General features: G+C 38.3%; 1 protein-coding gene across 3 annotated transcripts in view; it reads left to right on the forward strand.

Annotated features, from left to right (window-relative positions):
- The window catches only part of TLK1 (tousled like kinase 1), a 69,510-nt gene extending 46,819 nt beyond the window's left edge, over positions 1 to 22,691 (forward strand). For all 3 annotated transcript variants that reach the window (XM_054174581.1, XM_054174574.1, XM_054174586.1), the window contains exons 12-21: positions 6,165 to 6,231; positions 9,377 to 9,474; positions 12,145 to 12,226; positions 12,495 to 12,586; positions 12,673 to 12,762; positions 13,480 to 13,649; positions 14,802 to 14,937; positions 17,411 to 17,522; positions 17,816 to 17,923; positions 20,959 to 22,691. In XM_054174581.1, coding sequence (XP_054030556.1) covers positions 6,165 to 6,231; positions 9,377 to 9,474; positions 12,145 to 12,226; positions 12,495 to 12,586; positions 12,673 to 12,762; positions 13,480 to 13,649; positions 14,802 to 14,937; positions 17,411 to 17,522; positions 17,816 to 17,923; positions 20,959 to 21,135 — 1,132 coding nt within the window. In that variant the 3' untranslated portion in view covers positions 21,136 to 22,691. The remainder of the gene's footprint in view (positions 1 to 6,164; positions 6,232 to 9,376; positions 9,475 to 12,144; positions 12,227 to 12,494; positions 12,587 to 12,672; positions 12,763 to 13,479; positions 13,650 to 14,801; positions 14,938 to 17,410; positions 17,523 to 17,815; positions 17,924 to 20,958) is intronic.
- Positions 22,692 to 26,652: the final 3,961 nt, after the last annotated feature.

Here is a 26,652-nt window from a genome sequence, read left to right on the forward strand (position 1 = left end):
TATCGAGCAAACAAAATTTATTACTCTTGCATGACAGGAATACATTGAAATACATTTAAAGATTTTTTTTAAAAGAAACGTTTGTATTTTCATTTGAAGTTGCCTTCTTATCCTTGGAAAAATCTGTTCAAAAGATCTGTTCCAAAATCTTGGGAGTCTTGAGAGATTATGATGCTAGTCCCCACTTGGAAGTAGCTCTTACTTCACTAGATAATTATTTCTAGGAACAAGATTTTACTTAGTTTAGGTGGCACAGTCCTTCCTCTGCAGCTTCAGTTGTATTCCATTCCCCATTACCTCTTCCTTTGCTTCCCAGTTCCTCCATGGCAGGCTGCATGCATCTTGTCCCTGCTTGCGATTTGGAATAGGAGAGCAGAGGAAGCTGGCAGAATTTGCTAATACAGCTGAACAAATGCATCATTTAGAGGGAGCATTCTATTCTGTATGGAACAAAAAAAATTTAACAATTTCAGAATCTTTTTCAGGCTGAAGTGCCAACAATGTGTCTGGGCTTTACAGGACAAGTGAAAACAGCTCCTTTCCTGAGGCTGTCTCTTTCTAAGGCAAACATGGAAACAATGGGTGAAAAGACCCCACAGAAGGCTTTGACTTGGTCAGTGTCTGCTCATCCTTATAGAAACCTGACGAACTAGAGTGAGAATAAGGTTGGACCAAAAAAGGAGCACTTTGGAAATGGTAGCAAATACCTCATGTTGGATTTGTGTATGGCTGTTTGAGGGCATGGCTGTGTTCTGCTATGCCTGTGTATCCAGGATGATTTTTCAACTGGGAAAAAGTAGGAGGAGAGATGGTTGTAAATATGCCAGGCTTGATTGTTGTGAAATCCAAGGAGAGGATGGCTGCTTTGTGGTTTTATCTTGTCTGTGCCCACTAGTAAGAGTATGTTGATCATGGAAGAAGGTTTTGTCTGACGTTGTGAGGAAGAAGGGTAAGGAATCATGGATTTATTTCAATTTGATTTAAGATCGAGTCCAACCATTATGTAACTCTACCAAGTCTGGTGCTAAACCACGTCCCGTAGTACAACATCTCTGCATCTTTTAAATACCTCCTTGCAGAACCTATTCCAGTATTTGATAACCCTTTCAGTGAAATCTCTTCTGATACCCAATCTAGACCTCCCCTGGTCCGACTTGAGGTCATCTCCCTTGTTACTAGTGAGAAGAAGGGGCTTACACCCACCTCACTCCAACCTCCATTCAGATAGAGAGCGGTAAGTTCTCCACTCAGACTCCTCTTCTCCTAACTAAGCAAGCCCAGTTCCCTCAGCTGCTCTTCAGAAGATTCATTCTCCAGACCCTTCACTATCTTCATTCCCTTTCTCTGGACCTACTCCAGGTCCTCAATGTCTTTCTTTCAGCAAGAGGTCCATAGCTGAAAACAGTATTTGAAGTGTGGCCTCACCAGTGCTGAATACAGTGGGACAATCACTTCCCTGATCCTGCTGGCCGCACCATTCCTGATACAGACCAGAATGCTGTTGGCTTCCTTGGCTATCTGGACTCACTGCTGGGTCATATTCAACTGTCTGAATATTCAACACCCCCTGGTCTTTCTCTGCTGGGCACCTTTCCAGCCACTCTTCCCCAAGCCTGTAGTGTTGCATGGGGTTGTTGTGACCCAGCTGCAGGACCTGGCACTGGGCCTTGAACGTCATATAACTGGCTTCAGCCCATTGATCCAGACTGTCTGGATGCCTGTGTAGAGTATTCCTATCCTCAAGCAGATCAGCTGCAGATCCCACTTAGTGTCATCTGCAAACTTCTTGAAGGTGTACTCAATCCCTTATCCAGATCATTGATGAAGGTATTAAAGAGAACTGGCCCCAAAACTGAGTTCTGGGAAACTCCACATGTGACCAGCCGCCAACTGAATTTAACTCCATGAACTCTTTGGGTATGACCATCCAGGCAATTTTTAACCTGGTGAAGTGTCCACCCACCCAAGCCATGAGCAACCAGTTTCTCCAGAATGATGCTGAGTGAGGCAGTGCCAAATGCCTTACTGAAGTCCACATAAACAACATCCTCAGTCTTTCCCCTACCCACTAAGCAGGTCACTTTGTCATAGGAGATCAGGTTTGTCATGCAGGACCTGCCTTTCATGAACCTGTGCTGACAGGTTGTCCTATACACACTGCATAGTGGGATTCAAGATGATCTGCTCCCTGACCTTCCCAAGTACTGAAGTCAGACTGAGGTCTGTTCCTGGATCCTCCTTCTAGCCCTTCTTGTAGATAGGTGTCACATCTGCCAATCTCCAGTCAACTGGGACCTCCCTGCATAGGCAGAACTGATGATAAATTATTTTAATGGCTTGGTGAGCACTTCTCAGTACCCTTGGGATGTATACCATTTGGCCCCATACATTTGTGTATGTCTAAGCAGTGTAGCAGGTCACTAACCATCTCCTCTTGGATTATGGGGCCTTCATCCTGCTCCTCATCCCAATCTTCCAGTTCAGAGGGCTGGGTATCCTGGGAAGAACTAGTCCTACTGCTAAAGACTGAGGCAAAGAAGGTATTGAGTATCTCAGCCATTTCCTTCAGTCAAGAAGATTGGTTATGTCTCTACTCATGCATACTGGTGTCAAAGCCTTTGAAAACTGGCTATGAAAATATAGTTAAATGATTGTGAAACTTATTTTTGCTAAATAAAAAAAACTTGTTTACATTGGTGACAATGAACCATTTCAGCCTGGGTAAGTTCTCTGCTTTCTTAGAGGTGCACTGTCAGAATAAAATGACATTACATGCACAGAGTACATCCAGTGCTTCCAGGAGAGTTTCAGGAATTCATTGCATTCATTGTTCATTTGGTTGTAGGCAATTAAAGAGCAGCATTTATTGGACAGTGATTTTTGAGCAGAAAAGATCATGGTCAGGACTGTTACCAGATTAATTTATGAAACCTAATCCTAGCTGCTCTTTTTCCTCAATTTTTTTCAGGTCAGCCTCAAGGCTGACTATCTAACTTAAACTCATTTAGTGGATGACAGTAACCTGTTGCTGTCTGATGTCCCTCTCCTGTGCTTCTCAGTATTTCTTCTCTCTGCATCTGATGAGACCTGTGTGTCTCAGGTAAAGGAGGAGCATCCTCTCTGCAGATGTGCCATAGTTAAATTCTGTTTCCAGAAGGTGCCTCCAGTGTGCCACTGCCCTCCAAAAGCTGGGGAGGCAATGGGCTAATGGGATGCACTGTCTAAGCTGAATGATTTAAGTGAGGTGGTAGCCTCTAGCTAGAAAACAGCACACAACTCTCACTCTTCTACTACTATTTGTTGTGTGCTGTTTTCATATGTGGTACAGCGTATTTATCAATAAAAAGTGATATATTCCTACTTCCAAAATTAATAAAATAGAGGTTTCTGAATGTGAGGGAATAAATTTTTTTTCATAAATAAGCAAAGAAAGTCCAAAGTGACCATACATGCACTTCAGCATTTTAGATGCCTTCCTCGAGGATGTGGTGGTCAGTAACAACAGTTTCAAATCGCTGTGAATCATGCTGTGCCTCCAGTAGAGTTAGATTTGTAAGGAAATAGAAAAATGGAAAACAGTCATTTATTGGGATATAACATGGAAACATAGAGTGACTTTCTGAAAAGCAAGGAGCTATCTAGGCACTTTGTCATAACTTTTCATAGATAGCTGAGGTTTTATAAAAAGCACCAGGTTTCCTGTATTAGGTTAGTTTTTCAGGGGATCTGTGGTTTTAGGGTTCTCAGTGTTAAATGAAAATTCTGTCAGGTCATGTCATAAAATCTGTATTTTCAGTGCATTTTAGTTGTGGTTCAGCTTTGCTAAGTGAACTAAATACTCTTCTTCCTGAGAAACACAAACTTTACTGTCTGTGTTTCTGGACACACAAGAACCTGTCATTTCTACTGTAGATAAAAACCTGGAAAGAATAATATTCAACCTAATGCACACTGAGCATTGAAACTTTGGCTTTGAGAGCTATGTTGGTTTGCTGTTTGAGCAGAAGTATTGAAAAAATGTCAAGGATGCTGCTGTGAGTTTTCTAGCGTGACTTTGATGTTCACTTCTGATAGATCTAGCAGGTGTATTAGAGCAGAAATCAGGGCAGTTTTCTTAGGTTTCTTGCTGGTGTTTTTGGACTGTGCAGATGATGCATTGCCAGCTTTCCTGGCTATGGAGACATCCCATTTTACATTGACTTTAATGCCCCTTTTTTTTAAGGTGTAGCATAAATTGTTTAAACCCAGAGGAGATTCTGACAGAGAAAAATATAAATGTTTGGTCTGAAAATCTGGTACTAAGGGACCTTTTCCCTTTCTTGGAGAGGAAAATTTCCTGACTATTGCCTTCGAAGTGTTTGGGGGTGTCTGTTAACTGAAATACAAAGCTGCTTTTCATTCCAGTGGGAATAAAAAAGATGTAGGGTAACTTCATGTGATGCTTCTTGAAAGAAAGGATTGCTTCTTTCTCAGATTATGGCAGGATGTGGTCATGGGTGTTTTTGTCACCTGATTGTTTTCTATGTATTATAGACCAGAAGGTTGGAGAAATGATGACAGTCTCATAAAGCTGTTGCCAGATTCTTGGAAATTTAGGTGTAGCCGTCAAAAGGAAAATCCAGATCTTTCACTAATATTCATGGAGTGTAAGTGGTCAACTCAATCATCTGTCCTGGCCAAGTCAGAAAAGGGGCAGCAAAAATTGTTACTTATCAAATCAAGGAAGTTGAACTAGGTGATCTCCACAAGCTCCTCCTAAGCCCTACCATTCTGTGAAAGCCTCAGAACCACCAGGTTTTATCCTGAAAAGATGCACTCACTATTGACAATTTCTAAGATAGGATTTAGAATTTTGAAAACTGTGGTGAAATTTATGCAAATTTAAAAGGAAATAAGTTTCTGAGTGTTGGGGAGGGGGGTGGTGTTGTTTGACTTTTTTTTTTTTTTCTTCTCTCTCTCTCTTTTTTTTTTTTTTTTAAGATTTCTGCAAATTTTATCAAATTTGTAATTTTCTGTAAGAAAAAAACCTTAATTTATGTCTCTCAGCTCTTGGGAAACTGCTGGTGATTCTTTGGACACTAGTTCCTTAGATTTGCATATGAACGGCATCTATAATCATCTAAACGCTTTGTGTAACTTATCTTTCCAAGACAGTTGATAATTAAGCCTGCTAAAATACGGACTTTGTGTTGTGCTATTAGTTTTACCTTTGTACCATGCAAGAATCTAGACAAAACAATTAAAAGTTTAATTTTAGTTAGTTTGTAGGGATTTGTGTGAATGCTTTCAAGGAGGCTGTACTTTTCCTCCTTCACTATCTCCTGTTCCCCTTCATTATACATGTTTGGTTTCTTCTCTGGAATTTGAAGTCTTTTGTTTCTTTTCTTTGGTGGTTTGTCTTCTGTGTCCTTTCTGATCATTTGTCAGAGAGATGCTGCATGGTTTTCTCAGTTACTAGTCTGTTCGAACAATCTAGATGGTAACTGACTGTCTCCCAGCAAGTCTACAGACAAGTGAGACCACTGAATTAATTGTAGCCAAGAATCTTTTTGTAAAGGGACACGACAAGAGAACAAGCAAAAGAGTTGCATGTAAATTCAAAACTGAATTTGTATTCTCATGCAAAATGTAGTGTTAGTGAACTTGGAAGTGTATGGTTTGACCTAACAGTATTGGGTTAATGGTTCAGCTTAAAGGTCTCTTCCAAACAAAATTATTCCATTCTATGTTATGCACTACATTCTTGAGATTACAGCTCAAAAATCCAGTGTTACCAGTCTTGTCTAGTTGTTTTTTAGAGTTTCCATCCTGTGGTTCATGAAGTGTTAGAGCTGAGAACCAAACAGTGGAGTAGCATCAGCTAAAATACTGGGATGGTGATACGATTCAGGATGTACTCAGATAATCTTAACAGGTTATCTGTGAGAATAGAAATGGTCCAGTGGGAGAGGGTTAGTATTGCAGAACACCAGGCATTGTGTAAGTGTTTTGACCCTGGAATTGCAAACAAAGATGTTCAGATGGCTAAAAAGTTTTGTCCTAGTATTGTGATAGTAAATAATTAACTTATGTAAGATTCTGCATTTACTTGTAGTATTTACATAAGAATGCTGTTGTTTTATTTACTGTCATACAAAAGCTATAATTTGTTTGGTTTTGTTCAGTTTGACCCTAGCAGAGTATCATGAGCAAGAAGAAATTTTCAAACTTCGATTAGGACATCTCAAAAAGGTATGTATATGGTCTGTCATGTTTTTTCTGATTTATTTTCTACCTTGACTAAAAACAGAAACTAGTACTATCAAAATGACAAAGAAGGTTTGTTAAGAGCTATCTGATTAGAAAGCATAATACTAAAAGTACTGTTAAATTTTATGCCCTATAATGGATTTTACTTTTTGAAGCCAGGCGTGGTGGTTCTGGGTTGTTGGGGTTTTTTGTGCAACTTACCATGAATAATAATTATGGTATTAATAACCTCTTGCTTACTCAAGTAAAATTTTTGAGGAATAACCTGTGAAAAGGCATGACAGTTGAAGCAGGCAGAAATACCCCAACAAGTGTGAAAGGAAACTACCTTTATTTGCTGAGCAGTAGTTCTTGAGGTGTTCAGTTGAAACAGGTCGTAGTGTTTCTTCCCCTTGAAATGCTGCAGGAGTTTCAGGTCTATTCTCCTCAAATGTATGAGTCACCAGTTATAGATCCTACTATAATAAACTGACCTGGACCCCTTGAGAACACAGATGCTATTTTTAATGAATATGCTAAGAAAGTACTTGAACCTGTGGCAGGGAATCTGCATATAAACTTGTTGGCGCTAGTGAAGTAGACTGCCCACATAATTCTTCATTGTTAGTGCTTTAGAAGTAGCACTAACTTCACAGATTCTCTTAGGAAATTCTGTTTGGTTTTTTCCATGCTGCTTTTTTTTTTTTTTTATGTTTCAAGTGGAAATTTGAAATGCAATGAAGAAAACTGTTACAAAGTTGTTCAATACCTGAATTTTTTCTTTCACCTTGAGCATTAATGCTGGGGTACTTTTTATACAAAGGAACTTCCTTGACTAAATGCTAGAGGGGAAACAAATGTTATTTCTTAGCAAATCATGTTTGAATATATCTGAAAATAATAACAAAAATACATACTTGCATTTTAATTCTTATGTGTGCTATGGAATTTGTCATTAACTAAGAAAAACAATTTCACTATCTTCTTTTTATGTAGCTGTATTTATTCCTTAGTATTTCTTTACTGGTTACATTGTTGGTTTTTTTTTAAACTTGCCTTCTGCATCTCCAGATGCTTTCCCAGTGCTATTATTTTTGGTGTCCTGTCCATGCTGCCACAACCAGTTTTCTTTTCCTTCTGCTCCCCAGGAAATTCTTTTCCAGCTAGCAGCTTTGGTCCTGGAGAGGGGCTCTTGTTTTCTCACTTCCTTTTATATAGCAGTGACCTGAGGCAGCTAAGCTGGTTCATTCTTGCTTAAAGGTATTCACAGCCTGAGTGTCCTAAATAACAGCTGGAAACAATGCAACCAGCCAGTTCTCTTTAGACTAACATTGGCCTATGAACCACATTTTGAGAACCACTGAATTGCATAATATATGAACAAAAAAGCCCAAAAGAGGCATAACTGATGGATTTTTTTTAATTTTTTTTGTCAGCCTTTGGGAAGAACATCGACAATTGTGTGTGCATAAGTGTGTGGCCTTTTGTGGGGAGAGAAGGGCAGGAATTCTTTATGAAGGACTGTTGGGTTATGAGGAACTGCATGCCGTTTCAGGGTATTTAAAAGAGAGCTGTAGATGAGTCTAAGTATATAAAAAAGAGTTTAACATTGCATAAACAGGGAAAAAAACTTCCTTGACATTGTGTGAGGAAAAACAAATGGTCCATGCAGATCTCCTAGCAGATTAGTGTTCCTTAGTCCAGGTTTTAAATTGTGAGGCATTTGATTCTTGTTTTGTGAATGGAGGTTCTTCTGGTGTCTTGGTTGGGGCTAAGAGGTTTTTTTTATTTAGCTTTTTGCGGGGGACTTCGGATATGCACTGAAATCATCTAGATTAAGCTCTTCAACTCATTGGAAATACGATCATTTAATGTATGCTTTAGATTATATAAATGTATTTCTTGATTTAGGGCATGGTTTTATGATACACCATATTTGGTGCTTTACAGCATTTTCTCTCTCTTCCACTGGCTTCTGCCATAACTTGTTGCTCTTTGCTTTTACCAGCACCACCAGGTTGTACAATGACAGTATAAACTGGGTTGGAGGACAGACCTATCTTCTTCCAGCACCCAAATATGTATCTTTTTGAAAGGCTTGTTTATTTCGGTTTGTTTTGGTTTAAAAAAAGGAAAGGGAAAAAAAAGAAGAGAGATTGATTAGTTTTCCATTTTGCTTCACCATGTGGCTGTACAAGAATCTGTGCCAAAAAACCAAAGAATGATGTGGGGGTGCTTCTTTCATGGGCACTGCTACTGAAAAATACACATATCGGATGCCAGGCCTTCTTTTTTTTGTGTCAGCCAGAATAAATCCATAATTACAAGCTTTCTGGAATTAACTGATTTTGTATCCTCTTTATTTAAACTTTCAAATTCTTGAGGTTCTAACTCTGAAATTGCTCAACTGCTCTAACCCTTTCTACAGTGTCTTTCTATGAGCATAGGTTTTTCACTTTGTGAATAGATACATATTCTGAATAACCGACTATCTCAGTGTTCTCTAATATGTAGCATAAAGATGAGATAATTTTAAGTGCTGAAATTGATTAGGGAATATGCTCTTACTTGACATTCTTCTTTTGAAGTTCCACTCAAAATCTTAGATAATACACATTCTACATTTGTAATCTTAATAAGATAAATTATTTTTTTTAATCTTCTTTTTAATTAGCTTGATATTGGTGCCTTGTATCAGCACCTTTTTTTATATGCACTTTAGCCTCAAAATAGTTTAGACATCTTTTCTGAATTTGACAGCTTGTACAAAATCTATAACTGCACATATCTCGTGTTTTTTTCTTCTTTGTGTATCAATTTCAGACTGCTTCCCAGATAATTTCTCTCCTTGGCTGAGGTACAAAACCCAGCTGCCTCTCATTTCAAATAGCATCCCTACAATGCAGAACAAAACTGTGTCATCCCATTACCTGTGGGTTCATGAACAGAAAGGTTCCTTGAAACAGGCTTTTTGCCTTATCTTTTTGAATTTTTCTGGCTTTAAGAGAAAAGCAGTGCTTTCTTCTAGTTCAGCAGGGTTTTTTAATGTAATGTTCCTCCATCACCGCTAGTATTGATGCAGGGGTAAAAATATCCCTTTCAAATGGGGAGTAAATGAGCTTTTATATTTTGTTCTTTTCATTTGCAGGAGGAAGCTGAAATACAAGCAGAACTTGAACGTTTGGAAAGAGTTAGGAATCTTCACATAAGAGAACTGAAAAGAATAAATAATGAAGATAATTCACAGTAAGAGACTTACTTGCATGTCTTTTTTTAAATTATGCTGTAGAAACACATTTTACTTGCAGAGGAAGAGGCTCATTCATAAACTTCAATATTTTTAACACCAACTTACTTAAACTTAAAAAAAAAATAGAATTACATAAAATTTGTTGAACTGTTGAAAAATTTTATTGACTACTCAAGAAGTAACACAAATACAGTTTATAGTGCAAGAGACCTAAAACTTGTAGACTGTATTACTAGACTAAAACAATACCTGTGAGGGAACCTAATGCAATTCAGTTAGATGGCAATGTGCAAGAAGATGGTGGGTAGGTTTGATACAGCAGCAGCAATTTTGTGATGCAGTTAAAATTAGCTGTGGTTTTACTGCACTGTGTTGTATTCATGGTAGCTACAGGTGCCTAGTAGGAAAAGATAAATGCAGTTTTTCATATTATGTTAAATGTTACTCTCCACTTCAGCTTGCATGGCAGTATATCACAATGTTAAATTGATATATAATATTAGCTATTACTACGTAGATTTGGAAGTTATAAGTACCTAACTAAATAAGTCAGTGATGACAAATGCAAACACTAACACTACAGTTTATCAGCTCTTTAAGCTGTGGCTGTTGCTTGAAAGGAACTGGTTCTGCCTATCTCTGACTACTTATGTCCTTGTCTCATTTCCTTTCGGGGTGGTGGCGGGGGGGCGGGGTGGGAGCACAGAAGAGGGAAAAACAGGATCACAGGACGTTGGGGTTGGAAGGGACCTCCGGAGATCAAGTCCAACTGCCCTGCCAGAGCAGGACCATAGAGTCTAGCACAGGTTGCACAGGGATGCATCCAGATGGATCTTGAAAGTCTCCAGAGGAGACTGCACAACCTCTCTGGGGAGCCTATTCCAGTGCTCTGTGACCCTCACAGTGAAGAAGTTCCTCCTCGTGTTGAGGTGGCACCTTCTGTGCTGTAGTTTATACCCATTAGCCCTTGCCCTTGCAATGGCATTTCTTTAGTCACAGTATCACAGTATTGCCAAGGTTGGAAGAGACCTCGAGGATCATCGAGTCCAACCTGACACCACAAACCCCATGACTAGACTGGAAATTGATCCAAGTTAAAATCAGCTCCTGTGATTTCTCTTTGTGGATGAATTTTAACCCCAGATGAATTTTGTGGTCTAGTTCTTTGCCCCAGTTGGAAAAAGGCTTTTGCTGCCATAAGGAGAGAAAGCAGTGGAATGAGGAGCCATGGGGAAGGAGATGATGAGACTTGGTTTTTTGTACTAGTGAATATTAATGAAACAGCAGAATTTTGTGTATACACTAAGACTTTTAAAAATTAAAGCAACAAGGTAAAGTTATGCTTAACTCTTTTAATGGTCCCCATATCTACCCTGCAGGAATACAGAGAATTTTTTGTTTACCATGTGGCTATTCTGCTTATTGGTAGCTAAATTGATGTTGTGTTTTAGATATGAGAAATAGTGTTGAGGCTTACAATTCAATGGCAGAACGTTTCATTTTAAAAATACATACAAGCAGTTCTTCACAGGTTAAATTACAACTTTTTTTTTTTCCACTCTTCAGTACTGCTTGCATTAGAAGAGTGGGATATTTTTGAGAAAAGGACCTTTCAACAGAAAGAAGTGAATGCCACAGAAAAATGACGGGTTTTGACTGCGTAAATACTGCATATGTGCAGCGAACAATATCAAAATTACAGTCCTGGTTGAAAACAGTTAACAGGATGTAGATGAGCAGAATACTGCAGCTTCACTGCTCATTTTCTGCAGTCAATGTTGACACATTTTATGGTGCAGAGTGAAAAGCTTTAGACTGTGTGTTCATGTTTTTGTGGGAGTTCAGGCTTGAATATATACCAAGTGTCCAAGCTGCAGCTTACACTCGTAACATAGAAATCAGAAGCAGTGGATAAGTGATTTAGGTCTATAGCCCCTATTGTCTTTCCTAACACATCTTGGCAACTAGCCATCTGGAAAGGAAGAGGGTTCTGACACAAAGCCGCTGTTTGGTCCAGGCTCAGATCTTGCTGGGTTTTCAGTTTCTAGCTGTGATGCAAAGCTGAGCCATCTTTCTTGTTCTAGGAGCGTTACCTTCTGTCTCTCTACCCATGTATCTCCTCCCCAAACCTCCACAAATAGAGCAGGAGGCTAACTCAATTGTTCAGGGCTCCAGCTTTCACAACAAAGAGTAGGAAATACTTGCCCAGTTTAGAGATGGGTGAACTTTAATGTCTGCATGTATGTAGTTGTTGAACATGGTGTAATGCTATTCAGTGTATTTTGGGCTGGGTTTTCTTCAGTGATGGCCAGTACTAGGACAAAGGGGTAAGGGGTAGAAACTAGAACACAAGAGATTTCACTAGAACTTAAGGGAAAATTTCTTTGTTTTGAGGGTGACAGAGCACTGGAACAGGCTGCTCAGAGAGGTTGTGGAGGCTTAATTTCTGGAGACTTTCAAAACCTGCCTGGACACTTTCCTGTGCAGCCTGATCTAGGCACAACTGCATTAGCAACAGGGTTGGACTAGATGATCTCTGGAGGTCCCTTCCAACCCCTACCATTCTGTAAATTTGAGAAGTAATACTAAGAGTAGTAAGAGGCTCACATTTTAGTCTCTTATTTATATATTTTAAATGCAATTACTCTTTTTTTTCTTCTTTTGAGATTCAAAGATCACCCTACATTGAATGAACGGTATTTGTTACTCCATTTACTTGGCAGAGGTGGCTTCAGTGAAGTATACAAGGTAGAGCATTGCGTCTACTTAATCTGGTGTTTCAGTCATGTACATTTGTGCATTACATTTTGGTGGAGGAGGGAATCTAAATAAGTAGAAGGATTGTAATGTGCTATACTCATTAAAAGCTGGTTGAGCAAACATTGATTAACCTGTGGAGGGATGTAGCACTACAATAGACCTGAAAATTAGATGCAGGGGTTTTTTTTCCTCTACTGGGTGTTATTTTTATCATCTTCGGTTATAACTTTCCTGTGTTTGTGGGTTTCTTTTTTAGGCTTTTGATCTTTATGAACAAAGATATGCTGCTGTGAAGATTCACCAGCTTAACAAAAGCTGGAGGGATGAAAAGAAAGAAAACTACCACAAGTAAATATTAATGACTTATGCTTCATATGTTAAATTGAATAGCATTTTATTGATTCTAGAATGTTAATGTATCCATCTTCTTTTAGACATGCCTGCAGAGAGTATAGAATACACAAAGAACTGGATCACCCCCGAATAGTTAAACTATATGACTACTTCTCCCTGGACACAGATACGTGAGTACATACAATGATGCGTTTTCTACAACTTGACAAGAATTTTAGTGTTGTGTATTAGATAAATAGAAATTAAGAGTATTTGAGCAAATGTATGTTCTTGTTTTCAGCCAAGGCATTCAGAGTGTCCTTAGGGGGATTTAAAAAAATAGCCTACTTGTAGAATTTGGTCTCAGCTAAATGGTGCAGACCTTCTATAAAGTGATGAAAACGGTGTTTTGCAACATCTGACTAGCAAGCCCTACAGGATGTCCTGAGGGTGAAAGGGACATGCAGTGTTCTAGTGGCTTTGGGCAGAACAAGGGCTGCTGTAGGGCAACTCGTAAAGTCTCTTATAACTTCAACAAGTTTCCAAGACTAAGTGTTACCAGCCTAAGCATAGCCCATTGTCACAGGGCTGCACCACTTGTGTCACATCTTAAGGGACAGTGAATGTTTTTTCTATTGAGAAATATGCCTACATAAGTATTTTGGGGTTTTTAACTTACCCTCTTCTCTGCATGGATGCATTTTATCTTTGGTGAGTATGAGTGTTTTGAGTGATGTCAGTTTTCATAAGCTAATAGTTATGTTGTGTGTTCTATTAACAATATCCTTCAAATATTTAATATTCAGGCAGCCATCCCTAAACTTGCCAGTATCAAACTATGTTGTCATGTCTCTGATTGTGCATTTTGATATGTTACTTAATTTTGTCTCTCTGAAATGCTGCCCTAGGTTTTGCACGGTGTTAGAATACTGTGAAGGCAATGACTTGGATTTCTATCTCAAGCAACATAAATTGATGTCAGAGAAGGAAGCTAGGTCCATTGTAATGCAAATTGTAAATGCACTACGATATCTCAATGAGATCAAGCCCCCTATTATACACTATGATCTTAAGCCAGGTAAATGAGCAACGTTATGATTGAAAATGTCATGGGGATTTTATCTATCCTTTATTTTGTTTGTAATTCAGAATTATCTCCTCTATGCCAGGCTTACTGTAAACAATTAAAGAGAGTGTGTACTTTACTTTCTAGTTTTATTACTGTCTTCAGAAAAATGTTTTTTATAACTTTTATACTTTGTATTGTTTTGATTTGATTTTGTAGGAAAAAAACAGCATATAACACATAGGCACCTACATCAGCAAATAGCAATATAAACAAATAATATGATTAGTTGACTTAGTCCTGTCTGATCACTGTGGAGTGCTGATGTGTAAATTATTTTTCTGTTATGTATTTCTTAGCCAGTAAAGGATCAAAATGGGTAAGCAGTCAGTTTTAGCACCCCAGTACAAGCATGTCAAAACAGGACTTGACAGTAGTTTTCTTTACAATTAATAATAAGGATCGGTGCTGTCTGTCTTGACTCCACGGCCTTTGTTTTACTACCTTACACAAGTTATGCTGGTATTCTTCATATATTAAAGAATCTGCTACATGTCCAACTATGAGGTTTTGTAATGTAACTCTTAGTTCCAACGTGTTTGCTTGCTGGTGTTTAATAAATTGTTCATACAGATTTTTCTCAACTTACAGAATTGTACAGAATGTACTCTTAGTCTCATTAGGTTTTGCTCTTAGAGGACCTTCATCAAATAACTTCTATATAAAAAAAATTATTGTACAGCCTTGTCACATGGGGTAAGGTTCACAGTATTGAAGCAGTTTCTTGGCATGATTTTGTCACGTATGCAGGCCCTCAAACCCACAGTGTGGGATTTATTCTGGGCAGAAAAATGTGAAACTTCATTGTGCCTAGTATGCTGCTACCTTTTGGTGTTTCCTTGCTACATTTTGGTATTTCCTCGCTGTTCAGCCAGCTCCCAGCTGAGGGAGCCATTTCAGATGATGTAATGATAACCTAGAGAGTTCCTGAGGCTGTGCTGAAATATAATCAAGTTACATAACATTTCATGATATAAAAACTATGTAAAGTTGTTGCTTACCCCTCACAAAATTAGAGGTTTGTGAAGACTGAACCTAGTTTTGAAAATAAAATAATATGTTAGCTTTTTTTTTAGTTTGGTTTTTTTTTTTTCTCCTGGATAGGTAATATCCTTCTTGTAGATGGAACAGCATGTGGAGAAATAAAAATTACTGATTTTGGCCTGTCCAAAATAATGGATGATGACAGCTATGGTGTAGATGGAATGGATTTAACTTCACAGGGAGCAGGAACGTACTGGTAATGCCTGGTTTAACTTTGCTGTGAAGACTTGGGTTATTGTTCAGATTTCATAAATGCTCTCATAAAGTTAATTTGGATGGAGAACTAGGATTTAGAACATCAGCATGGATGATAAACAAAGATTTTTGTGCAGTACTGTGAATGTCGATGCCCCAAAATGTTTGAATGGTAACCTGAAAGTAAGATGTGAAAGTCTGAGTGTGTGTATGTTTAATTATATATATTAAAAATGTGGAGATTATAACTATTAGTTAGAAATGTAGTTTCCCTGAAGAAGCAGGTGTTTAATCTTCGGCTGCAGGTGGTCAAAGACACTTGACAGAGCTATGATGATTAAGTGTGAGTGCTTAGTCCTTGGAAATCTTAGAGCAGGGATTACCAGCAGGTAATGTCCTTAGGACAAAAGAGTATTTACTCTTCCTCACTAAAGCTCAGCAGTTGTTTTCTGTGTGCACTTGCATGCTTATCCAAACCCATGAAGTTTTAGAGCTGCCTACGGAGGAGGAATGACAATAAGCATTTTGTTGCTTATGGAAAAGCTGTTTCTAGAATTTGCTCTCTAAATATGCAGCTTCTTTATGCACAGTAGCTATTTGAGCCTGAAAGCATGGCAGCTGTGTTAGGATGGGTGGAATAGAAAGCCTGTATTGGTCAGGTTATTACTTATGTATTCATTTGCTCGTGTTCTCCTTATTCTACCAGTAGCAAGATCAGAGTCAGGAGCTGAAACCTAACTCTAAACAGATGCTAGTGTCATTCCTGTTTGTTCTGAAGCTTCTTCCATATTTCAAAGTTGCATGTAATAGTTTTTGCCCTTTCCTTTCTCAGCATTCCAATGCTCACATGCTGTGAAAAGATGATTATTCAAGTTGAAACATTTTAGAAGAGTTAGGCTTTTTTAACTCTTTAATGCTTCTAATGAAACACCAGTTTAAGTATTGTAGGAATGTATGTCAGAAAGTTTTGGCCTTTGGATTTCATCTAATCACAAGCACTAGTGGTGCTGTAAACTAAGAGATGCAGAAAGGTTTGTAGCTATTATAAGGTCATGGTGAATTTTCCTGTTTCCAGTTCTTTGACCCCAAAATCTTTATTAAGGAGAGAAATATTTTGAATGAGTTTGAGGTGGGGGATGAGTGTTTAGAGCAGATTTCACAAACTGTCAGTAGCATAGTCATGGAAGGGATTTCCTCAGTCACTGGTTCTGTTTACCTGCCTGTCTGTGCAGTTGGGTCACATAATCTTTTTTGTAAACTTAAAGACATTTGTATTCAGTTTAGTTAGTGTTTTGTCCCAGTAATCTGATTTGGAGTGTGTTCCATAACCTCAGTTCTCTGATGATTAGAAACCTAATCCTCTAATTTACAGGCTGTGTGTATTTGTGGCCAGTTTATACTTGTTTGCTCCTGTGCCAACACTGTCCTCCCTGAAGCAGGTTGTTTCCCTTTCTGGCACTTTCTCCTTGATGTTTTTATAGCTTTCAGGGCTTTTTTTCCCAAACTGTAGGGTCTCTATTATTCAGATCATTTCAGTATATTCCTTTGCATCACTTTAAGGTCATTTTTCTTGGTTGTTGTTATCAGAATTATACACAAGTATTTCAGAAGAGATTCTGTGATGTGGTGTGAAATTTGTATTTGTGTTACATTCTTATCTCTTTTTTTTCTGCTAAGAAAATACTTAGAGAATCATAGAATTGTTAGGGTTGGAAGGGACCTCAAGGATCATCTAGTTCCTTATTCAGTACTCCACAAATTCTTCCTTGAAAATATATTCCAAGTGATCTATGCTGTTAATACAAGAACATCTTGTCTGTAGTTGTTCTGATAGTTTCTATACCTTTTTCAGTTTTAGTTGTTACAGTCAGTAACTGCCACCATACTGATACTGGTTTTAAAGGCAATTTCATTTCACCAGTTCTTACATAATTCAGGAATGGCACAGGAACTTCCTCAATGAAAGTGGAGGCTGAAAGGCTCTTTATGTATGGCTTCCTCCTGATTATAGGAATGGAGCTAGCAATCACCTTTGTCTACCATATATGCCTCTTGTTTATGTTGTCATTCTTATTAAAAACTTAGTAAAGGGTCTTAAAGCCAAATTTATACTCTTTGATTTCTAACCAGGCCTTCTCTTAAAATGCTATATGTGCCTTTCATATCTTTTTGCTCTGATAGATGGTGAAGGTTCATATTTAACGTAGGACCCCAATTAAAAAAAAAAATTAGTAATTGAAGTCAAGAATGAGTATTTGTGCTTGTATGAAAGAGACTTCTATTTGAGTGATCAGTGACAAAAAAATTGTAATGTCAGTTTTGATGGGCGTGCAGGCTGTTGGAATATGAATCATAAAGAAACCACAGAGTTGTCAAAAGGCCATAGATGTTTACATTTGTGTAATCTGATACCCAAGTTCTAGTGATGCCATGCATCTACTTGCAGACACTGAGATGTATGTTTTGTTCTCCAGGTACTTGCCTCCAGAGTGTTTTGTAGTTGGCAAAGAGCCACCAAAGATTTCTAATAAGGTTGATGTATGGTCAGTTGGAGTAATCTTTTTCCAATGCCTTTATGGTAGAAAGGTAAGGAAAACGTTGTGTGAAAGTCTTGGGGGTCTAATGTAAATATTTGTTTTCAGTAGACTGAATTCCAGTCATAAAGACATGAATATATCTGGACAATTACTTGTCTTACTTTTTGGTAGTGTGCATTGATACTGCAAGAAATGTACAAAACTTTAACTGAAACTTCTTTTTATTTACAGAATGGTTATCAGTTTGTATTAACACTGCAACAACACACTATAGGATAAACATTTATGAAATCAAAGTAGTTGGATAGCTCTCATTTAGAATACCATGTGCTTATTTTTCAGCCATTTGGCCACAATCAATCACAGCAAGATATTTTACAAGAAAATACAATATTAAAAGCCACAGAAGTTCAGTTCCCTGTCAAACCTGTTGTAAGCAATGAAGCCAAGGTAACTTTTCATATGATCTCTTGAGTAACTTTTAAAACACACATCATAATACATCATAAAGGATTGAGCTGTACAATTGCTGTTACTTAAGAATGCTGCAGAACATAGTAACTGAATATGTAGGGAAACATAAGGGCAAACTAGTATTTCGATGTTTTTATTGTCAGCAAACTTACTCTGGGACTTGGCAAAACTGTGTGCTTCAGAGAAAGACTACATATGTGTATGTGTGTGTATGTGTATATGTATATATATATAGTCGCACTTTGAAGTACATGATCGAGATATAGATTGATAGATAGATAGATGCATACACACAGATTCCAGAAATTTGTGAGTGGGTTTTGACATAGAGTGCTTCAAAAAGGTCTACTGTGCTATTTTTCAGAGGACCTTAGGTGTCTTCCTCAAATTGTCTTGCTAGAAGTTCTTGTGAAATACCTCTGCTAACAGTAACAAGCTCTTTGGAGCCTGCTAACACTTTTCCCTTTGAAAGGTCATACATAGTACATGTGTATTAATTCAAAGCTGGGTTTAGAAAAATAAGTTCTTAAGATTAAGAATCTATAAGATGTATTGATGCTGCTGTTCAGGCAGTAAGACTGCCAAAACAGTTCATCCTCCCACAAAGCTATGAATGGCAATGTGTCCTGGTTTTGAAAATACTGTGTTGAAATATCTGTAGTATCAAAGTTGTCTCCACAGACTAGCTATTGAGAAATAGATGGAGGTGTTTTCCCACATTATTGCCTCTGAGGAAATCTATAACATAAATTCAACTCAGTGAATGTGGAAGAACATGCAAGCTATGTGTTATTGTTGGTAAAACTGCCCCAGTTTTTGAAAAGTTTATGCATGAGCAGCTACAGTAGATGTGTGCTTGTTGGAAAAAATGCCAAGATCTTAGAAGGCCTATTGAAGTTTCTGCAACTAATTAAACATACTTTAATTTGGGACACAAGCTGGGGAAAAAAAAAAAGAGGAATGTTCAGATTTCATTTCTAGAGATTATAAGGAAAAAAGCCTATTTCTAGAGGTGTTAACTTCCCCAAAAGGTACGCCTTTAGGGAACGTAAACCTGCTGTTTGAATTTGTGGTGTATTTCTGTTGGTTCTGCTTTCTAAAATCAGTGTTAGTGAATGGGTTGCAGTTAAGGTTGTAAAAATTTGGCTGAAGAACTGTAGCTCGTCCTGGATTTTTTTGTTTTGAGTTTTTGTTCATTTTCACGTTTTTCACCCTCACTTGGAAAAGATCTGTCCCTTGAATGAAGTTGACAAATACACATCATATAACTGATAATATTGCATGTTAACAGTTTGTATCCCTGGCTTTTAACTTTGCATTTCTTTGTCATTAGTAGTTTTTATATAGAGGATGTCAGGAAAGAGTGAATAGTTCAGCATGGAGAGTTGGCAACTTATTTTACATTCTTTGTGTACTCCATGTTCTATTTGTTGTGGGGTTTTTTGAAAGGCTATAACTTTCAGTATTCCCCACTTTTTCTAACATTGTCACGACAGCTGTAAGAAAGAGCAAGAAATTATTTGCTATACTACAATTTCAGACTAACTTGTAAATTCAGACCATTTATGATGACTTTGTAGAATCCACTTAGGATGGCTGTGTAGAATCCAAATTATATTTCAGATTTATTGACCTGGCAGTTGTAAAAGAACAACTCATAAATTGAAATTCTGATTGGGAAAATGGGGAGATGAAACAAATATGGAACCTAGAATGACATTGTTAGTTTTCAGACCCCAGCTATCCTTTGATCCTCCCCAGTTTTCTCCTGTTCTCTGCAGTGTTCTCATTTGCTTTGCAGTAGTTTGTCTACAGTGTCACAGAAACATTTAACAAATGTCACAGAAACATTTAACAAACATTTTAGACACAAACTGTTACTCTGATAATCTTGCAAATACCTCTTAACAATTCATTTGTTAGGAAGGCTTTATTTTGAAGAATTTTATTAAAATCCATAATGTCCAAGAACACATAAATATATATTAACAGATGTGCCTGATCAATTGATAGAAGTATATTCTAGCATGATTCTTCAGAACTTTTGTCACAGATCTTTTTTCTCCTTTAATCTCCAGTTTTTAATTGGAGCAAAGAACAAACAGCTGAACAGATTTATCAAAGAAATGATACATAATTCTTTTAAATTAAGTTCTAAATTAAGTAATGATGTGCTAATCAGTTCTGTAGCAATAAGGATTTTCTATCATTAAATGTTGGAGTCCAAACTCTCAGGAGACCAAATGTTCTGTCTATGCTAGACATAAGACTTGACAGAAAGTTTCAGCACAAAATGATTGGCATACAACCTAGGGACATAAATGCAGAATAACGCTAAGTGTCTGAAGGACAGTCCTGAAGCTAGATACAGATTTTTCAGTTGATGATACATTTTTATGTGGATGACATTGAGGGTTTTTTTCCTGGGAAAGGAGACCTAGCCAGGTAGTTGTTTAAGTAGGTTATTAGTTACTTCATGCCTACTGAATGTGGCAACCACCGTTGCCGAATTTCACGTTTTGCTCTATTCTGTCATGGCACATGCAGGTAGTGCCTGCTTTCAAAGGTCAGCTACAGCCTTGAAATTCTATCCTACATCTCCCATCTACCACACAGCTGAATGGTTTTAGAAGTTCCATAGAGCTCCTTTCTACTTTTTTAATTCTCTGACATTTCCTTCTAGTTTTTGCTAAGCTGTTCATGGATAACACATGCAGAATTCTAGTTGAGTGTGTGAGATGCTAATGTTTTGCTTGTACATAAAATTCCTAAACATGGCAATACACATTTTTAGAAGTGTGATTATTTGAAGCCAACTAATTTATTGAATTACTCTTTTTGTGCTGTGACATCACATTTTTTCATTGAACTCAGCAGTAAAATGTTACACTGGCATTTGAATTGAATCACAGAAGAATGAGAATTTGTTTAGAAACCAGTTTTTTCCAGGAGGACATGCTTATTTGCTTGTAGGCAGAATAGTATTGTAACTTCTTACATTTCTTCTCCAGGCCTTTATCAGACGCTGTTTAGCATACCGAAAAGAGGATAGATTTGATGTCCACCAGCTGGCTAATGATCCTTATCTTCTCCCTCATATGAGGAGATCAAATTCTTCAGGAAACTTGCATATGACTGGGCTAGCAGCATCCCCTACACCACCAACATCAAGCATTATTTCGTACTGAAATTTCTCCAGCCGAGGAATGGCATGATACATTTGTGTAGTTTCCAGATGCAGATCTGAGCTTGAAAGCATTTGAGTGTTTTTAACAGGACAAGTTTGATAACAGTGTTTTCAGACCGAAGTCCTACATAGTGTCATTTGTATGATTGGAATGGATCATGGACTGTGAATAAATGTACCCTTCTGAGAAATACCTTTAAACACTGAAGGATGACACTGCCTGTTACACACTAACAGGTATACTGTGTTTAAGACTGAAGAAAAGGTTTTTAGTTTTTTCTGGGGAACACTGTAAATAGTCTTTTTAATACTTAAAGTACATTTGGTTCATACTGGAAAGTTCTAACATGAAGGGTAGTTTTTCATTATTTAAATTAAAAAAGGTAGTGGGCAAATTTGAAAACACAGGAAATTTTTTTGTGCCTGGTTATAAACTAAATAAACTGCCATCTTTCCAAGACGTTGATGTTTTGAAACCAAAGGAAGGAGTGTGAGACAGTCAAAGGTATCTTCTGTATCAGATTCATCAGATGAAATCGTAATATTTTATTTGGCAACTCAGGCTTGTACCTCCGAAAATATGGCGATGTTTCACTGAATTTAGATGGAAGGGTGATATGGAGTTCCTGGTACTTCTTTCTCAAATAGATTGCTAATTTTGGAATCTGCTCAATTTGCTAAAAATACTATACTTGCTGTGGTATTGAAACTTGTGAAACTTTCCAGGCTTCTGATAAAAGCAAGCAACAGTATGAAACCAAATGCAAACAGGTTATGTATAATGTTCTATGCAGGAATAATGATAAATTCCCTTCTAGCTCTATTGTAAATTGTTGTACAGCTGTCACATTTTCAGTTAAATTTCAGCAACTTACTCCTGTACAAATGTTTAAAGTATGGCTTTTTCTAATTGGATATTGTATTTTTTTTAAGTCTCCCTCAAGGCGCTTTTAATTGCTGCTAAATGACGTTGCTTTTACTTTTGCGAAAGAATCAAATGACCTCCTTAAGGTGCAAGTCAACTGTACGTGATAGAGAGACTAAGAGTAGGTAATTCATTAACCAGGCATGTAAAACAGATCTGTGTTGGCAATATACAGTACAGTTCTTGAAGTCAGTCTATTGCGTTCTCAGCCGGCAGAGCGCATTGATACTAGATGTAGAAGTTGCTCATGGTTATTCTCTGTTTCTGGAAGTTCCTATCAACAAGGAAATGTTTCTTGTGGCTTGTACAGATATTTTAAAATGTGAAACATTTTCTAACTGCCTTGTATGGTAGAAACTTACTTTGCAGAACAGTGTTTCTCTCTCCCATTCACCATTCTTTTATTGTCCCATTCTTGATGCTGAATACCTATATGTAATTTTGTCCATGTTGCAGAAAAAGGAGGCTGTATTACCACAGGTTTTCATTTAGTATTGTACAGTTAAACTGTTGTTCTTGTTTCTGATGTTGCAAGCCATTTTGTTTTCATTGTATATAAAGAAACATTAACTGTCTCTTTAAGATGCTGCTGAAATTGTAGAGAATGTAGCCAAAACAGTAATAAACAATGACAGTTGAAATTTCAAGGGTTTCATTGTGTGTTTTTGCATTTCAAGGGAGGGCAAATCAGAGAATCGTATCACTGAACTACACTTGGCTATTTAAAACATATTCTCTTTAATTACAAACAGAAGGCAAATAGTGGATTAATTAATTTCTGTAACAGTGGTGGTAGAAGAGGAGGATTCCATGCAACTTAAACATCTGTCATAACAAAGTAACCAAAACATAATTTCACTGAACAGACCTCACAAAAGCAACTTTTAACTATTTCAGTGGGTCCATATAGAATGCTTTAACCATGAAACAAAATTAGCTCATAAAGTTAGACTCGGTGACTCCTTCTGCCTCGTATTACACCAGAGTACTGGGACTGCATCCTTCTCACCCTGTACAGCATGAGACTGAGTGAAAGACTCTTCAAGGAGAATGTGCCATACCTGTAGGCTCACACTAGACTTACCCTGCATGTGTCAGTATCAGAAATTAAATCAAAGAATGTTTTTGCCTAAGGAAAGGATGTAGGATTGTGTTAAATGTTTTTTATGTGTCTGGAATGTATTATGGTTACGCCTAGCAAAGGAAAGTTTGGCAAAGTTCTAGAGAACTACTTAAGTAACTGGAAGTTTTACAGCTACCTAAAAATAAGGGGGTTATGCATTGCACTAATTACATGCAGACTTGTTTTTCCTGTTGTTAGCATCTGGGAATAGGCTGCTGTGGCTGAAAGCATGGCACTTACTCCATCCAGCTTTACCAAATACACGTTTTGGAATTTAAACACTCGCTTCAAAGAAAGTTTTGTGTAGAAATACAAGGAATAAAAGGAGAGTCTCCATCTCTCTTTTAACTCAAAGTTGCAAGCTTTTCACCTACCTTCAATACAGACAGCTGTGTTTCTGTTAGTACCGTAAGATGCTAAAAATTTTGTAGCCCCATGTGAAGTTACTGCACAGTCACAAGAAGACATCTGAGTTGGCGCATTTGGTGTCTGGTATTCAGCAATTTGTGCTTGGGGTGGAAGTATTCTTGAGGATGTGTCTAGAAGCTTGAATTGCTGCTGCTTATGTAGGAATGTTGATTCACCCCTAGGTAATTCATGCCTTGGTTATTCAGTCTGTGTTTCATGCTTGTTTTACTAATTTCATCATGTGTCATCCATCACTAGATTTCCTAAGCTCTCTTCTGATTTAGCAGCAGGTAGACAAAAGGAATGAAATTAAGTTCATCAGTGTGTATTTAATGAACCTTGGCAATAAAAGGCTTCCTGTAAATTTATAAATGCTTTAAAATTTTGCCATTGACTGGAAGATGATAAAATACTACATAACTTTGTAATTTTAAAAAGCTACATATGAAACAGAGGTGACCGTAAGAGAAGTTCTGCACTTCCAATGATGATTGTAGTGCTCCAGGTCACTGCAGCCAGACTTAACAATGGTTGGCTTATTTCTGAAAAACAGCCATGTTTTGGCACAGTTCTATTTCGTTTGTTTGCACTGAAGTTGTTTAGATTTCAGCGTGGAACACTATTCACCCTTAACTTGCTTTACTGTAGTTGATTGGTTCCATTTTCATGGAGGCTAGTTAATATTTTAATTTTCTAAAAAGTGCTTTTTAGCACTCAGAGGAAGACTGGAAGGGCATCGCATTGCTGGCCAGCTGCCCAAGTGCTATTGACCACACACGCTATGGCTATGAGCAAACTGCTGCATAATTAGCCTTTCAAAAGCCCACAAAGCCACAAGCTCTCAGTATGCGAGTCACAGGTGCACGAGGCACTGAGCTGCTGCTGAGGGGTGCTCTGCGCTGCAGGGACCTTGCAAGGATAGCTGTTGCTGCTGCTGCTGGCCTAAGCAGGTGACTGGCAAAGACATGTTTTAAAATAAGCATGCTCTGGGAAGGAAAATATGCCCTGGGATTTGAAGCCTCCCACATTCTTCTCTTCCAGCTTTGAAGTCTTCCTGAATACTGAGGAAACCACGGCTCTGAGGCAGGGTCATCAGCCCAGCCAGGCCTGTCTTCTCCATATCACCGATGTCCTATTCAGCATATGATATACCTGGTTTGGGGAGCAGTTCCCAGCAGCACCGTTGCTCCAGTCTTGCTTTGGGCTTCAGCTCTGCTGGGGCTGAAGCTATGCCTGTCACAGCACAGGGGAGCTCCTGCAGCTGAGGGCCCCCAGCTGTGCAAGTAGTGGCAGCCACCCTCTCTTCACCTGCTGCCGTGTTTTCTGCAGAGGACTGGATCACTGAGGGATACTGCTGGCTGGAAGGTGGCTGCGGGAAGGGTGAGAGATGTCTTCAAGACCTTTCTTTCTCTTAAAAGAGCTCCCAGGACTTGTTGGTATTCTCCAGAAATGGGACATTGCACTGGGAAGAGGGACCAGGGAGCCTCACCTGGGGAAGAGCATGCCATGGTCATGGCATCAGGGTTAGGATGGCCTCAACATTTGGAGGCAGAAGGGTAAGGGAGTCTCTTGATTTAGGTGTCTGGAACACTTACTCAACCTCACAATTGCTGTTGTAGACTTTTTAATTTATTTTTTTCCTATGTATTAACTGTTGTTGGAGAATCACAGTATGTTAGAGGTTGGAAGGGACCTCCAGAGATCATTGAGTCCCACCCCCCAGCCAAAGCAGGATGACTTTGGGTAGTCTGCATAGGAATGTATCCAGGTAGGTCTTGGAAGTCTCCAGAGAAGGAGACTCTGCAACCTCTCTGGGCAGCCTGCTTCAGTGCTAGTTGCACAGGTCCGGGGTGCCTGGCAGTATGGACTTATTTCCACCATCATGCTTCTGAAGTGCCTGCCCTCAGCCCACTAGGTCTGTTTGCTGCCACGTCTGGCCCTGCCATGGGCTTTGGGATATAAATACCTCTCCTGTGGCCTGGAGCATACCTGGTTCTAGGCAGCCATGAATTCTAGAGTTGAAGGTTGTCTTGTGTTTGTAGGTAAAGATTGCAAATGTTTTCAAATATAAAATTAATAATCCACTAATTTCATGTCTCTGTGATCATAGACTGATTTAAGGAGTCTAGAAAAACAGAGCTCTGCCTGACCCACCAACCTGAGATCCTAGCATTACATACCTGTGACCTTAAGTTGACGTGTTTCCAGCGTGTTTCCTGGTGCCCTTTCCACAAACAAATCAGGTTTTACTTGGTCCTCAATGCTTGCTAGGCAAGGGTCCCTGAAAAAGTCCTCTTATTTCCAGTGCCCAAGTTTGGTTCCAGTTTACTTATATCCTGACAAATCTGTCCACTTTATTCTGAAAGATACTCATCAGTGGAGGCTACATTATTTACCCAAGCAATCTACTACAGTTTTTCCTAGCACCCCATCTTTCTTACTGTTGTTTCCAGTTCTATGCACTGTGGCATGAAGAGCAATTGCCTGCAACATGTAGTATATGAGCCTTGCTTTCTGTGCAGCCTCTATGTGGTTCATTTTGAATTTCATGCATGCTTCTTGAGTATCCTTTGGAGTTAAGATCATCCTCTGTACGGATGAGGTTCTTGCATTATTTATTTTAGCAATTCAGCTCCTAACAGAGTGTTAGGGAAACTATTACTGTTGAAGAAATTACGTTCCCTCTTTAAGTAATTGAGTCACCTTACAATCTTTTCATTGTGCCATGTTTCCCAAGCCAGTCAAATTCCGTACATAAATCAAGGGAAAATGCTCTCCCTAGAAATATCCTTTTATATCTAGTGTCTCGAGAGCTAATCATGTATCATTAAGAAGTTACGTGATGCTTGGATTTCAGAATCCTCTTGTGCAAATCTGTGGGTATCTTCTTCTGTGTGTCATTAAAACACACAGAGGAACTTTCTGTTTTAAAAAATTACAGAGATCAGAACCATATTTGCTATATGCTCAGAGGATGTGCTGTCATCAGAACAGCAGATCAGCTAGCAAAATGAAGTGTTTTCTTGTTCTTGGATGGAAGCTGTACCATGGGATTCAGCAAA

Source organism: Dryobates pubescens, chromosome 2 (assembly GCF_014839835.1).
Source record: "Dryobates pubescens isolate bDryPub1 chromosome 2, bDryPub1.pri, whole genome shotgun sequence".
NCBI classification, from domain to species: Eukaryota; Metazoa; Chordata; class Aves; order Piciformes; family Picidae; genus Dryobates; species Dryobates pubescens.